We start from the raw sequence: 13,114 nt of genomic DNA on the forward strand, positions 1-13,114 counted from the left end.
TGCAAGTGGGGTTTTCCAGGGAACCACTAGACAGGTCAAATAATGACAGTTCTCCAGGAATAAGGCTTTGAAGGAACTCCAACCACATCTTCCCCCTTTGGTGGCTGCCAGGTTGCTGATTTTCACTATGATTGTGGGCTGTTGCTGTTCAAGGATACTGCAAAACTGGAGAGAGGGGATGGGAATAGGGCAAGTTAAAACACCACAAAACTTGTTGCTTCTACCAAGATTCAGCTGTTTTCTTGAATAAATAATCTCTAGGTTGCTATAAGCCTGAGGTTAACTTCTAGAATCTCCTGAAAAAGTTGATTCTGACAGTTCTTTTTTGCTAGTTTTCTAGTCACTTTTTTTTTTAGAAGAGAAAACTTTTAGAGGTCCCTATTCTGCCATTTTCACTAATGTCACCACCCTGTAAGGTTTTTGGAAAATATTTTGTGCCAATTTCTGATGCTAGACAAGATGGCATATTCCCATTTCTTGCTAGTCTTTCCTCTCACAACTGTGAAACTCTGGAGATTATACAACAAAAAAAACATAAGAAAATTCTGAAATGTTGAAAGAAGAAAGTGGACTGGCTAGGGACTTCGGGACTTGAGGAACAACACAGCAGTGAACTCTCTGGGTTTTCTTTTTGCCTCCCATATCTCACAGATGGAGCACTGAGGAAACCTGCAACCTAGAACGGCTAATAGGCACACACCAAAAAATGTTTCAATTGAAGCCTCCTCTTGGGCCAGGCATGGTGGCTCATGCCTGGAGTCCCAGCACATTGGGAGGCTGAGGCAGGTGGGTTACTTGAGGTCAGGTGTTCGAGATCAGCCTGGCCAACATGGTGAAAACCCGTCTCTACTAAAAATACAAATATTAGCTGGGCATAGTGGCAGGTGCCTATAATCCCAGCTACGCAGGAGGTTGAGGCAGGAGAATCGCTTGAACCCAAGAGGCAGAGGTTGCAGGGAGCCGAGATCGCGCCGTTGCACTCCAGCCTGGGCAACAAGAGCAAAAGCCCATCTCAAAAAAAAAAAAATCCCGAGCTAAGGGCTGAGTGGGACACTTGATCTCACAAGTTCCCCATTTGGCCCTCTTCCAAGTGTGCTTTGCTTCTTTTAATAATCCTTTGCCTCTGCTTTAAAACCTGCCTCAGTCTGTCAGTCGAAATCTCTCCTCTGAGAAGACAAGGGTTGGGATCGGTGCGGATTCGCCAATTATTGCGGACTCGCCGCCAGTAACACTTTCACAAAGTTCAGGAGTGGGAGAAGGCCCTGACTACAAGAGACATAACCACATAATTAATTTTTCTCTATTTTTTTCCCCTCCTTTGCTTAACCCTGGGAAACTGCACTGTTGCAGTTTGACAGTAGGAAATAAGAGCTGGGGGCGGGAAACTGATACCGTGTGTGTGTGTGTGTGTGTGTGTGTGTGTGTTGCCACCTAGCTGTGATAATTAGATTTGAGCAATTACAGATGATGATTATAGTGATCATAAATCATAAATATGAGAGGTAAACTCCTAAGGTGGTCTTGGCATGGCCCACATGTCAGAGGGTGGGAGACATTCTAGGATGCTACAAGTTATATAAGAAAGGAACTACTGAACTAATTAGGGATGAGTCTAAGTGTCTGGTGTGGGTAAGACACAGGAGAGTTGGGAAGTAGGTGGAGTGACTGTTGCAGGGACTATTCATATTGATCGTGTAGCTGTGGAAAGAGAGGAACAACAACCCTGGTTGGTAAGAAGAGAACACCTTAGACTCTGGGTTGTCAGGGGCAGAGGTGTAACCGCCCAACAGGTGTGCCTTACCTGCTGCCTAGACAGAGCTGATTTGTCAAGACATGGTAATTGTAATAGAGAAAGAGCAGAGAATTCATGCAGAGCCAGTGTATGGACGACTGGAGTTTTTATTATGACTTAAATCAGTCTCCCTGAAAACTCGGGGGTTGGGGTTTTAAAAGATTATTTGGTGGGTAGGGAGTTGGAAAGTGGAGCGTCCTGATTGGTCGAGTCAGAGATGAAACCATAGGGAGTTGAAGCTGTCCTCTTGCAGTTGAGTCAGTTTCTGGGTGGGGGCCCCAATACCAGATGAGCCAGTTTACTGATCTGGGTGGTGCCAGCTGATCCACTGAGTGCAGGGTCTGCAAAACATCTCAAGCACTCATCTTAGGTTTTACAAGAGTGATATTATCCCCAGGAACAATTTAGGGAAGTTCAGAATCTTCCAGCCTCCAGCTGCATGACTCTTAAACCATAATTTCTAATCTTGTGGCTAATTCGTTAGTCCTGCAAGGGCAGTCTAGTCTCCAGGCAGGAAGGGGGTTTGTTTTGGGAAAGGGCTGTTACCATCTTTGTTTCAAAGTTAAATTATAAACTAAGTTCCTCCCAAAGTTAGTTTGGCCTCTGCCCAGGAATGAACAATGACAGCTTGGAGGTTAAAAGCAAGAGGGAGTCGGTTAGTTCAGATCTCTTCCAGTGTCATAATTTTCTCAGCTATAATTTTTGCAAAGGTGGTTTCAGAAGGAAGGCCCATTAATTTCTCTTAGCTGCTATCTGCAGGATATCTGACTGATTTAACCTAGACTTCTGCTATCACTATCAACTTGACCACTGGACAACAAACAATCTTAATTTTAAAACTTTCAGAATCTTTCCAAAGTCTCACTAAGATACAACATAACAAAGTTAACTTTCCGAAAATTTATATTATTCCCTTTAGCTTCATTCTGTTATCACTGGACTGTTTTGTACATTTTTTGCAGGCCATTTATTGTTCTAAATTCTCTAGCATGACTGATAGTGGACAATGGTATTGTTTTGGATTTCTTACTGGTTAGCTCAGGCATGATATGTGCCATTACCAACACCTCTTGCCTTACCTGCTTTCAGCCCTATTAACTGACTTTGATCTGGATTGGGAACCTGTCTACCATCCAGTGGGCCTGATTAAACTACAGGGACTTGTGATCTTAGTTACTCTGATTTAATGTTGCCTAAGAGAAATGGAATGGATCTGGTCTAAGTCTTTATTAGTACAATTAATTAGAGTATCTGATGAACTTATGTGGCAGCTTATGCTCCTAAGAATTCTTAGCCATATGTATGATAGGTTGGGAGGTAGAGTTGTAGGGGAATGACTCTGCTATGGTACCCTGGCAATCTTGCCTGTATCTACATAGGCCACACAGGCAAAGGCATGAACAGCAGCTATTCTAAGTCTTAGCAGGTTGTCTTGTGATCCTCCAGAACACAAGAGGATAAGAGGAGCTCTACAAGGTCATCCCTCACTCCCTTCCCTGTCTCCTGTAGGAGGCCGTCATGAGACAGTTTTTCATTGCCTCTGAGGTTCTGATGAAGCATGAGACTTTTTTCTCCCAGAAGGAAGTAGTGTTATAGTCTACAGTTATAACCTGAGTACGGTGGGTCCTCCCAGGTCCACTACTCCACCTCCCAACCTATCATACATATGGTCAGGAATTCTCAAGAACATGAGCCACCACATAAGTTCATCACTCAACCCAATGTGCGTTGTAGGATACCCCGTTTCTGAGGAGCCAGTTTTAGACTGCAGCAGTGTTGCAGTCTAAAATTGGCTCCTCAGAAATGGGATATCCTACAACTCACATTGAGTCATCCAGCTCCCTTTTGTTTCATGGCATTCTTTTTAGCATGTAGGACGAGGACCTGGGGAGCTGGCCTATTTGGCTACTCTTCCTTTTGCTGTCTCTGTAAATAATACATTGTATGAGTCTAAAAATGGCTTATTGTATCTTTTTTTTTTTTTTTTTTTTTGAGATAGAGTCTTGCTCTGTTGCCTAGGCTGGTGTGCAGTGGCATGATTTTGGCTCACATAAGATGTCCTGCTTCTAGTTAGCCCAGCTGTAATTTCCCCATGCCAACAACTTCCAATAAGGGAATGCCTGAAGCCATTCCTTTTTTCTACTATGAAGCTTTCCCCACTCTTCTGCCTTTCAGTCTGCTGAATGCAGATGATGAGGGCTGACTCTCTTGTCATATGTAGCAAGCTCTGAATAATTGTCTTTGTTCTCATTTGAGTAGTCTTTTATTTTCACAACTTTAAAAAAAATTTAATTTCCTGGCATGTTGTGTGATGTTAGGTAAGCCATTTTCTCTCTTTGGGCCTTACTTTATTCAACTGAAAAGTTGGTTCAACATTTATTCATTCTTTTATTCTGTAAGCCAAAAATAAAATTCTAAGCCCCCTGACCATCTGAATGGATCTCTCCTCTTGGCCAAGGACATTCCAAAGTTAACCTGAAAAACTGGTTCAGGCCATGATGGGAAAGAGGAGTTGGACATGCCTCATTATGCCCCCCTCCCTTTTGAAATTCAGGCCCAGCTGACCAGTATTAACATTAACACAAGACCTTAAGACTGATAGAACAGCCTCTTTAAGTCTCACAGACCATCAGGTAGTGTGATAATGATAAGAAACATTTATAATCTATTCTCTGAAGCCTGCTACAGGCTCCATCTCCATGATAAAACCTTGGTCTCCAAAAGCCCTTATCTTAACTGAGACAGACATTTCTATTCATTCTAACTCTCTAGACAATAACTTAACTCTTGTAACCAATTGCTGCTCAGAAAATCTTTAAATCCACCGATGCTCTAAAAGCCCCCCTCTTTCAGTTGTCCCACCTGTCCAGACTGAACCTATGTACATCTTACATGTATTAATTGATGTCTTATGTCTTCCTAAAATGTATAAAACCAAGTAGCCCAACCACGTTGGGCACACGTTCTCAGGATCTCCTGGGGCTGTGACACGGGCCACGGTCACTCATATTTGGCTCAGGATAAATCTCTTCAAATATTTTACAGTTTGACTTTTCGTGGACAATTCTACAAATATTCCTCAGCAGTTAAAGAAATTACTCCCCAGGAGGCGCTAGACATCAGGCGAATGTTAGAGGCACAAAGATGAGAATGCTGAAGACATAACTTAAAACACTCGTCTGCTCTGGGAATGCAGAAACTGGTAAAAGGAGAGATAAATGAGCAGGTGCAGTCTAGTGAAGTACCTGCTACCTCCTACCAGCAGATAGCTGTCCGCCTGGGGTGCAGCGAGCTGGAGAGGAAGGGGTGCCCTGGAGCGCCCGGGAAGGATTCCTCTCCAGCCGCCTGCACCCCTATCCTGGTAGCGGCCCCTGGGAATTGTCCGTCTCCAGGAGAACTGGACCGCTCTCCCCTCCCTCCCAGGGCGAGAAAGGAGGACCACAGAGACACGGCGCCCTCCGCCGTCCTAGAGCAACCGGAGCAGCCCGAGCCCCGGCCTCCCGGATGCGGGAGTCTGGCTGGCGCGTAGCGCGGGGAGTTGTGCGTAGGGTGGGCAGTGAGTGGAGTTGGGGTCTTACCCGGGCGGCTGCAGGGCGCGGGGGTGCAGTGTCAGGCCTACCCAGGTACAGAGCACTCCTCCCCGACCCCTGCACCTCCGGCCGGGTCTGGAGGGCGCTCGCTTTCCCGGAGGGCGAGCTGGGCTATGGCGGCCGCGGCCTTGGTGAGCGGGACACACCTCGGCTCTGCCCTCGAGCTGCTGCCGGGACAGCCCACGCTGTCCCGGGCGTGCCCGGTGAGTGCGGGGCTGGAGCCTGGAAGCAGGCTCGGCCCTGCCCTGGGTTCTAGGCCCCGAGACGGAGTGGTGCGGCCGCTGGGAAATGGGGGTACAACCCAGAATGGGGGTCCTCGAGGGACAGGCAGCAGAGCGAAGTCGACACCCCCGGACATGAGCCTCAAGGAGAGCAGACGTGCAACAGCACGGGGTTGAGCCGACTGCTGGGGCAGAGTGCACAGGGTGCCATGGGGGGATGAATGGCCAGAATTTCAGAGCCAGCTTTACAGAGCTGGTTATGTTTGAGCTGGGTATTAGGTTGAAAAGGAATTTGCAGTGCAGGAGCAGGAGAGAAGAACTGGATATTCAGGCAAGAGTAGCTGCAGGTGCAAGGGCACAGAACTTACACAGTATGGAGACTGAGACCCTGAGGGCAGTGCTGAGAATTAAGTCTCCATGGCTGGAGGTCAGCACTATTTGTTTCTCAAGGAAGAGGATGAGAGAAAGGAAAGAACGTGCAGGAGCTGAGATTCCTAGAGATATAGAAAATGGGGACGTGGAGATGGGGGCGTGGGGAAGTGAGGTGGGATGTTTGAGAGCCTGTGTTGTGAGTGGGGGAGGGCAGGGAGTAAAGTCACAGCAAGGATCTGCCCTGTGGAGTACAGTCTCCAGGGCAACATGAGTGTTGGGAGGATCCCTTACCTGCCTCCGTGGCTGGTGGCAGTGACCGGGGAGGACAGAGGAGGAAGAGTCCTACACAGGGCCAGCAGGGATAGCAGAAGTGGGGATGGAAGGCAGTGTGGCATAACAGGCAAGAGCCAGAGTCAAACAGTCCTGGGTTCTGTCTCAGTTCTGGAACTTTCGGGGAAGTTAATCCCTCTGAGCCTCAGTTTCCATCTGATACCCTCCTTGTAGGCTATGAGACATAAACTAAATAACATATGTCAAGTGCTTGGCACAGGCTTAATAAATGATAGTTGTTATCAAGGGTGGGTGACCTCTGAAGGAGGACACATTGTGGAGAGAGGATGGGACCTAGAGTACAGATGTGGTTTGGGATATAAGGATGAAACTAGAAAACGTTTGCAGACTCTTAAAAAAGGAGAAGATGTTTGCTGAAATAAAAATGAAAAGACATGAGAAAATTGATGGCTGATGCCTTGTCTCTTTGTACATAGGAGGCAAAAATCTTCTGCTGAGAGAGTACCTGTAGATGTTCAGAATCCGGAATCCCCACAGGCATCCCCACAGTACCTTTTGGTGCCCTGTCTCCCCTTCCTCCTGGCCTGGTCCTGGGGTTGTCCTAGGGCATTTAAACTTGTTGTTTCAGTAGTCAGTGACCTTTGAAGATGTGGCCGTCTACTTCTCTGAGAATGAATGGATCGGCCTGGGCCCTGCTCAGACAGCCCTGTACAGGGATGTGATGCTGGAGAATTATGGGTCTGTGGCTTCCCTGAGTAAGGGTCTCTCCCTTTGGGCCCTGCCTCCACCCTTCAGAGTTCCCTGGCTTCTTTCTCAAAGGCTCAGGAGTTGTTGATAACCCTCAGCTCAGTGCAGCTTCAGGCTCTTAGATTTTTAATGACCCAATCTCAGCAGTTGTTGGGAATTAGGAAGTCCTGGTATCAGTTTGGGCCTTATACAGGATTTCCTTGCCCCAAAGTGAGAGCTGCCCAATGCCTACCCTTGTGTTGTGGGGATAGTGAGAAGAGAGCAGATTCATGGTGCCCCACTGAGCCTTTAGTTCCCTGCCCTCTTGGTTTGCAAGATCCAGCCCAATTCCAGGCATCCTCATGAGGATGTCTGAACTTGAGAGCGCTAAGAGGGAGAGGACAGATAAGAATTGAGGACTCAATTCCTCAATGAGTGAAATTATACATTTGCTGACTCAAACAGTTATTGAGTCCTCTGTCAACTTCCTGACCTTTGTAAGTCTCCTGGCTCCTCTCCTGTCTGTTACCCTGGAATTCCTTTTCTTGTTCCTCTTAGTTATTTTCCTTTTTCCCCCTCCTGCCCCTGAAGACACTGGCCTGGGAGGAGCCTTGGGATTACTCTGTGTCACACCACTCACCTGCCTGTCCTATTTCCTTCCCCTTAAGCAGCATTTCCATTTCCCAAACCAGCTCTGATTTCCCAGCTGGAGTGAGGTAAAGCACCCTGGTGCTCGGCTCCTCGGGGAGCTCTGGATGGAGAGGGCCAGAGGGGCATCTCCTCAGGTGAGTGAGGGCACATGTGCCAGTCATCTGACCAGTTTCTTTGTCATGATCATTAAAATGTCATAGATACGTGTTCTTTTAACCTAGTATTGTAGACACTAGTGGGATTCCTTTTTCTCTGTGTGTTCCCATATTTTCCATCTTCTTGAGTCCTTGTTTTATTCATCCTGGCTCCTCTGTGTGCCATCTTCATTAACCTGTTTTGCCTCTTCCCCATCTCTGCTGTTATGGCAATCACGTATCTTTGCCCCCTGAGTTTCCTGTTTACTCTGTTCTTGCGCGCCCTTTCTACTTCCTGGCCTGCTTAGAGTCTTCCAGCTTGGGATATAATGGCCATCTTTATCATTAGAAACCAAGAACTCTCAACCCTCAGCCAGATAGTTCCTATTCCTCAGGGGAAAGCCCTGGGATTACTTTAGGCCCAACAGGACTTTCTTGCTCTTAGTTTCCTAGTGATAACTGTTTCCTGATTGCCTCCTTGGCCCCATTTCATCTTCCCACGAGGCTCTTCTGTGGGCACAGTGAGACTTGAGCCGTACTCCCAGTTTCCTCATTCTCACAGTTCCTTGTTCTGTCTTTTCACATTAGAATGCTCTTGATTGCAGTTATTAAAACCCAATTCAAGCTGGCTTAAACAAAAAAGAAGAATTTGTTGTTTCATGTAACTAGGAAGTCTGAGGTAGAGTGGACTGCAGGTACAGTTTGATCAGAATTACAGTCTCTGGTCTGTCTTTGTATGCGTTGGCTTTGTCTACAGTCTGGTTCCCCTTTTGGTGGAAGGTGATTCGTGGTAGTAACAGGACTCTGCTGCTTCATACCTAGGGGAAGAAACCAGGCAGGCCTTCCTTAGGCTTTAAAAAATGTGAATCAAGGTCCTAAGTATTCTCTAATGGACTACCTTAAGTCATATGCCAGCTCTGAGTCAATCACTGTGGCAAGGGAACTACTATGCACTGATTGACTTGGTCTGAATTGCCGATCCCTGAATCAGTCTCCTGTGTAGTGAGTGGGATGGGATTGACCTGCTTGGCTTAGCCAAGTCAGAGCCTACCCTAGGAACTGGAGTTGGGATACCCAACCACCTACTCCAGCTCCCTACAAAGGGGATAGCTACTTTACAGTGGGGAGGAGTGGAATGGGTGCAGGAAGACCACCACAGCATCCTTTGCATTCTCAGTGCTTCCTCTCCTTACTACCTAAGGGAATTTCTCTGCTTTGCTTTGCGTTAGGTAGAAAACCAACAGCTAAGTTACTCCTTGACCAAAATTCTAACTCTCTGACCTGCAGCTGACTTCCTTGGCACATACCTGTCCCTACTCAAAGTCCACTTTTGTCTTACAGAAGTTAATACTCAGAGGATACATAGTTCCTGGATTTGGCAACAGAAAAGTCTGTCATTTGAAGATGTAGAATTGATCTGTTTCTTGGGAGATTTTGGATGAGGGTTACAAAGAGACAGTTCTAGTGAAAGCAGAAGTAAAGCATATTAGAGTGGATCTCTGTGAACAGTGGTGTGTGTTACTGAGTAAGAAGTGACTTTTGGAAATGGCTGAGTGAGGGCATGAGTTCATCTTTTATGGCTGCTATAGAGAAGCCCCATCATTGAATCTTTGTGGAATGAGAAAGCAATAAATGGATAGGAAGGAAGGAAACTAGGAGATTATGTTTTCCCAGAATAGCCTGCCTAGACAGGGAGTCCTCAAGAATAGCTCTTTGCAATTCCATCACATCCTGATTGTTTTCTATGTGAATTTAATTTCATCTCCTAGGGATAGGTGCAGGTATTAAAACAAGAAATTTTCTATTTCTTGTTGACATTTAAAAATGAGTGATATATTTTCATATCTTTGGGAACTGATGGAATTGCAGCTTCTCTGTTCTAGTATTTTCTATCCTTTATTATGTATGTATGTATTTATTTTTTGAGATGGAGTCTCACTCTGTTGCTCAGGCTAGAGTCTAGTGGTGCAATGTTGGCTTACTGCAACCTCTGCCTCCTGGGTTCAAGAAGTGATTTTCCTGCCTCAGCCTCCTGAGCAGCTGGGACACAGGTGCACACCACCATGCTTGGCTGATGTTTTTTTGTGTTTTTAATGGAGATGGGGTTTTACCATGTTGGCCAGGCTAGTCTTGACCTCCTGACCTTAGGTAATCTGCCCACCTTGGCCTTCCAAAGTGCTAGGATTACAGATGTGAACCACTGTGCCCTGCCTATCCTTTATATTCTTATACCTTCAAATTTCTGCTTATCTATGTTACCAGTATTTTCATCCACCTTTATTCTCTCCCTACCACTTCCATGTCTTCTCCTTTCTTGATGGGCCTCACTCCTCTGGCTGAGCCAGCCTCATTTGTATCTTGACCCTGGCAGGATATCTATTTCTAAAGCCTGCTGGGATTTCCCATCTTGAGCAGGTGGAAGAGACATTGAGCCTGAAACTGCAAGGAGAGGGTTCAAGCCTACTTTGTCCTGGTAAGTGAGAGAGAAATGAGCATTCTTTTCCCAGTCACACCTTTTCCTGTCTTTCCTTTATAAAATGTAAAAATTCATTTTGCCATTATAGTTCTAAATAAATTTGGGGGCCAAGTCCCCAGATCAAACAATTAAACCCTAAGCCTCCAACTTTCATTAGGATAAGCTCAATTAATTAAATTAATTTAAAAAAGATGGGTCTTGGATCTTAGGCTTAAACTGAACAGATGGCCTGCCCATCTGGCTGCTATGATCACCCAATGTTTTTAATGTAGATGCTGTATTTTACTCATTGTGTTAGTTGCTAGGGATAAAATAGTCAAGTCATATATGGTCCTTATCCTGGAAGGACTCACATTCCAATGTGACATAATACATAAATGTATAATTACAGAAAAATGACGAAGCTGTAACAGAATGTGAATAAGACACTATCAGAACAAAGACGGAGGGAGTCTTTGCCCAGTTCTACCTGCAGTAGTTTGAGGAAGCACTTTTCATGGTTTCATGGTGAACTTGGTGATTGGATTGAAAGAGAAGACAATACTATACTTCAGTGTTGAAAAGTGTGAGGAAGCTTATTCTTGCTACTCTCCACTGTGTGTGACAAGCCCAGGTTCCCAGGTATACCACTAAGGATTCCTTATTTCTGAACAGATCCTCTGCCCCATGTCCTGGCCTGTTCTTCTCATGTTATAAACTGTACTCAGCTACCTAGGAGGAATTCTGACTTGTTTGCCTTAGATTCAATTCACCTGTTTTCTGAGAGCCTACCCTGGGACTTGGTTTGGTGCTTGGAATCATAGCCCTCAGGGATTCTATCTAGTTGCTGTCTTTTGCTTTTGGTTTCTTTCTGTGTGTTACCCTTGTTTTTGCCATTTTCAGCTAGGACAGGCCACTGAGACATGGGTGGCACTTAGAGAGAAGTGGACATATTAATACCACTTGGTGACCTTAGTTGCTCTGTCATGGATAATGATGACATTTGAAGCTCTGATTTCTTTTTTCAGAGGGTGTGTGGAAGAGGAAGAAAGATTTTATTCTGAAGGAGGAAATTCTTGAGGAAGCACAGGACCTTATGGTCCTATCAAGTGGACCCAGGTGGTGTGGATCCCGGGAATTATGGTTTGGGAAAACCTGTAAAGGGAAAAGCAGGTTAGGGAGATGGCCTGGTTGCCTCAATAGGGGAAGTATGGAAAGTTCAACAAATGATATTGTAGAAGTGATTGTCAAGGATGAGAAGATCTCAGTAGAAGAGAGTTCAGAGAATACTGTCAATAAACTCATTGGTATACATCACAGAATTCTAAATGAGCAAATATTCTATATATGTGAAGAATGCAGCAAGTGTTTTGATCAAAATGAGGACTTTGATCAACACCAGAAAACTCATAATGGAGAGAAGGTCTATGAATGTAAGGAATGTGGGAAGGCTTTCAGTTTTCGATCACATTGCATTGCACATCAGATAATTCACAGTGGGGTGAAACCCTATGAATGTCAAGAATGTGCTAAGGCCTTTGTTTGGAAGTCAAACCTGATTCGTCACCAGAGAATACATACTGGAGAGAAACCCTTTGAATGTAAGGAATGTGGGAAGGGCTTTAGTCAGAACACAAACCTTACACAACATCAACGGATCCATACTGGGGAGAAACCATACACATGCAAGGAATGAGGGAAAAGTTTTACTCGAAACCCAGCCCTTCTTTGACATCAGAGGATGCACACTGGGGAGAAGCCTTATGAATGTAAGGACTGTGGGAAAGGCTTCATGTGGAACTCACACCTTGCTCAGCACCAGAGGGTCCACACTGGCGACAAGCCTCATGAATGTACTAACTGTGGGAAAAGCTTCTTTTGCAAGGCACACCTTATTTGACATAAAAGAATCCATACTGGGGAAAGACCCTATAAATGTAATGACTGTGGGAAGGCCTTCAGTCAGAATTTTGTCTTAATTAAGCACCAGAGGCATCATGCTAGAGACAAACCCTATAACTGTCAGATCTCTCACCTTCTTGAACATGAGTGAGTGCATAATGGTGATACTTGTTTATAAATCTTATGCTACAGGAACCCCAGAGACAAAATGAGATGACCGTTCACAATTTGCTGTAACCCTTAACTTTAATAGCCAATATTATCTTGCCCTTTTGAACATATATCATGTACTCTAGCCAGACTGGTCCCCCTGTTCTATGATGTTTGCACAAGGCATCATTTAGTTGGGCAGCTACTCTATCAGGTGCTAACCACTTTACATACATTGATTAATTTGCATAACAATCCTATTAAGGTAGGTGCTCTTCTCCCCATTTTATAAATGAGAAATCTGAATTGAAAGAGGTTATAAAACTCATTCAGGGTTTCTCAGTAAGTTACAGAGTTGAAATTGGAGCCAGGCCTATCTGACTGCAGAGTTAGTACTGTTCTTTACTTAGTTGTACATATTTATGCCTCTGCCCATTATTATTTACTCATTTTCCTGTGCTTTTAGTTTCCCTTTATCACTTAGATCCAGCTCCTTCAACTAAGCAGATCTCTCTTCCTCTTCTACTTGTAGTCAATACCACCCAAGTTAGTATTTAATTATGTGTCATCTTATATTTTTCTAATAGTCTCATATCTCAGTCTTAATCTCAGCTAAATGACTCTTTGAGGACCAACACTGCATTTCTTTGATATTTTTCAAATTCTGAAACATTTATCTTTGATGAAATGTAACATGCGCATGATAAAAAAAGAATTGAAATAGTTGAAAAGGGTGTTCAGTGAAAAGTAAATTTCCTTGTCATTCCTGTCTCTGAATTCTCCCCAGGGGCAATCACTGCTACTGGTTGTGTATCTCTGTAGATATTTTT

General features: G+C 44.8%; 1 protein-coding gene across 1 annotated transcript; it reads left to right on the top strand.

Moving 5' to 3' along the window:
* Positions 1 to 5,495: 5,495 nt before the first annotated feature.
* Positions 5,496 to 12,476, top strand: ZNF662 (zinc finger protein 662). The gene is given in 4 exon segments (XM_012470705.2): positions 5,496 to 5,585; positions 6,895 to 7,021; positions 7,664 to 7,777; positions 11,261 to 12,476. Coding segments are annotated over 4 exon segments (1,356 nt in total). The 3' UTR covers positions 12,286 to 12,476.
* The last annotated feature ends 638 nt before the right edge of the window (positions 12,477 to 13,114 follow it).

Source organism: Aotus nancymaae, unplaced genomic scaffold (assembly GCF_030222135.1).
Source record: "Aotus nancymaae isolate 86718 unplaced genomic scaffold, 86718_ANA_hifiasm-v0.15.2.pri h1tg000067l, whole genome shotgun sequence".
NCBI classification, from domain to species: domain Eukaryota; kingdom Metazoa; phylum Chordata; class Mammalia; order Primates; family Aotidae; genus Aotus; species Aotus nancymaae.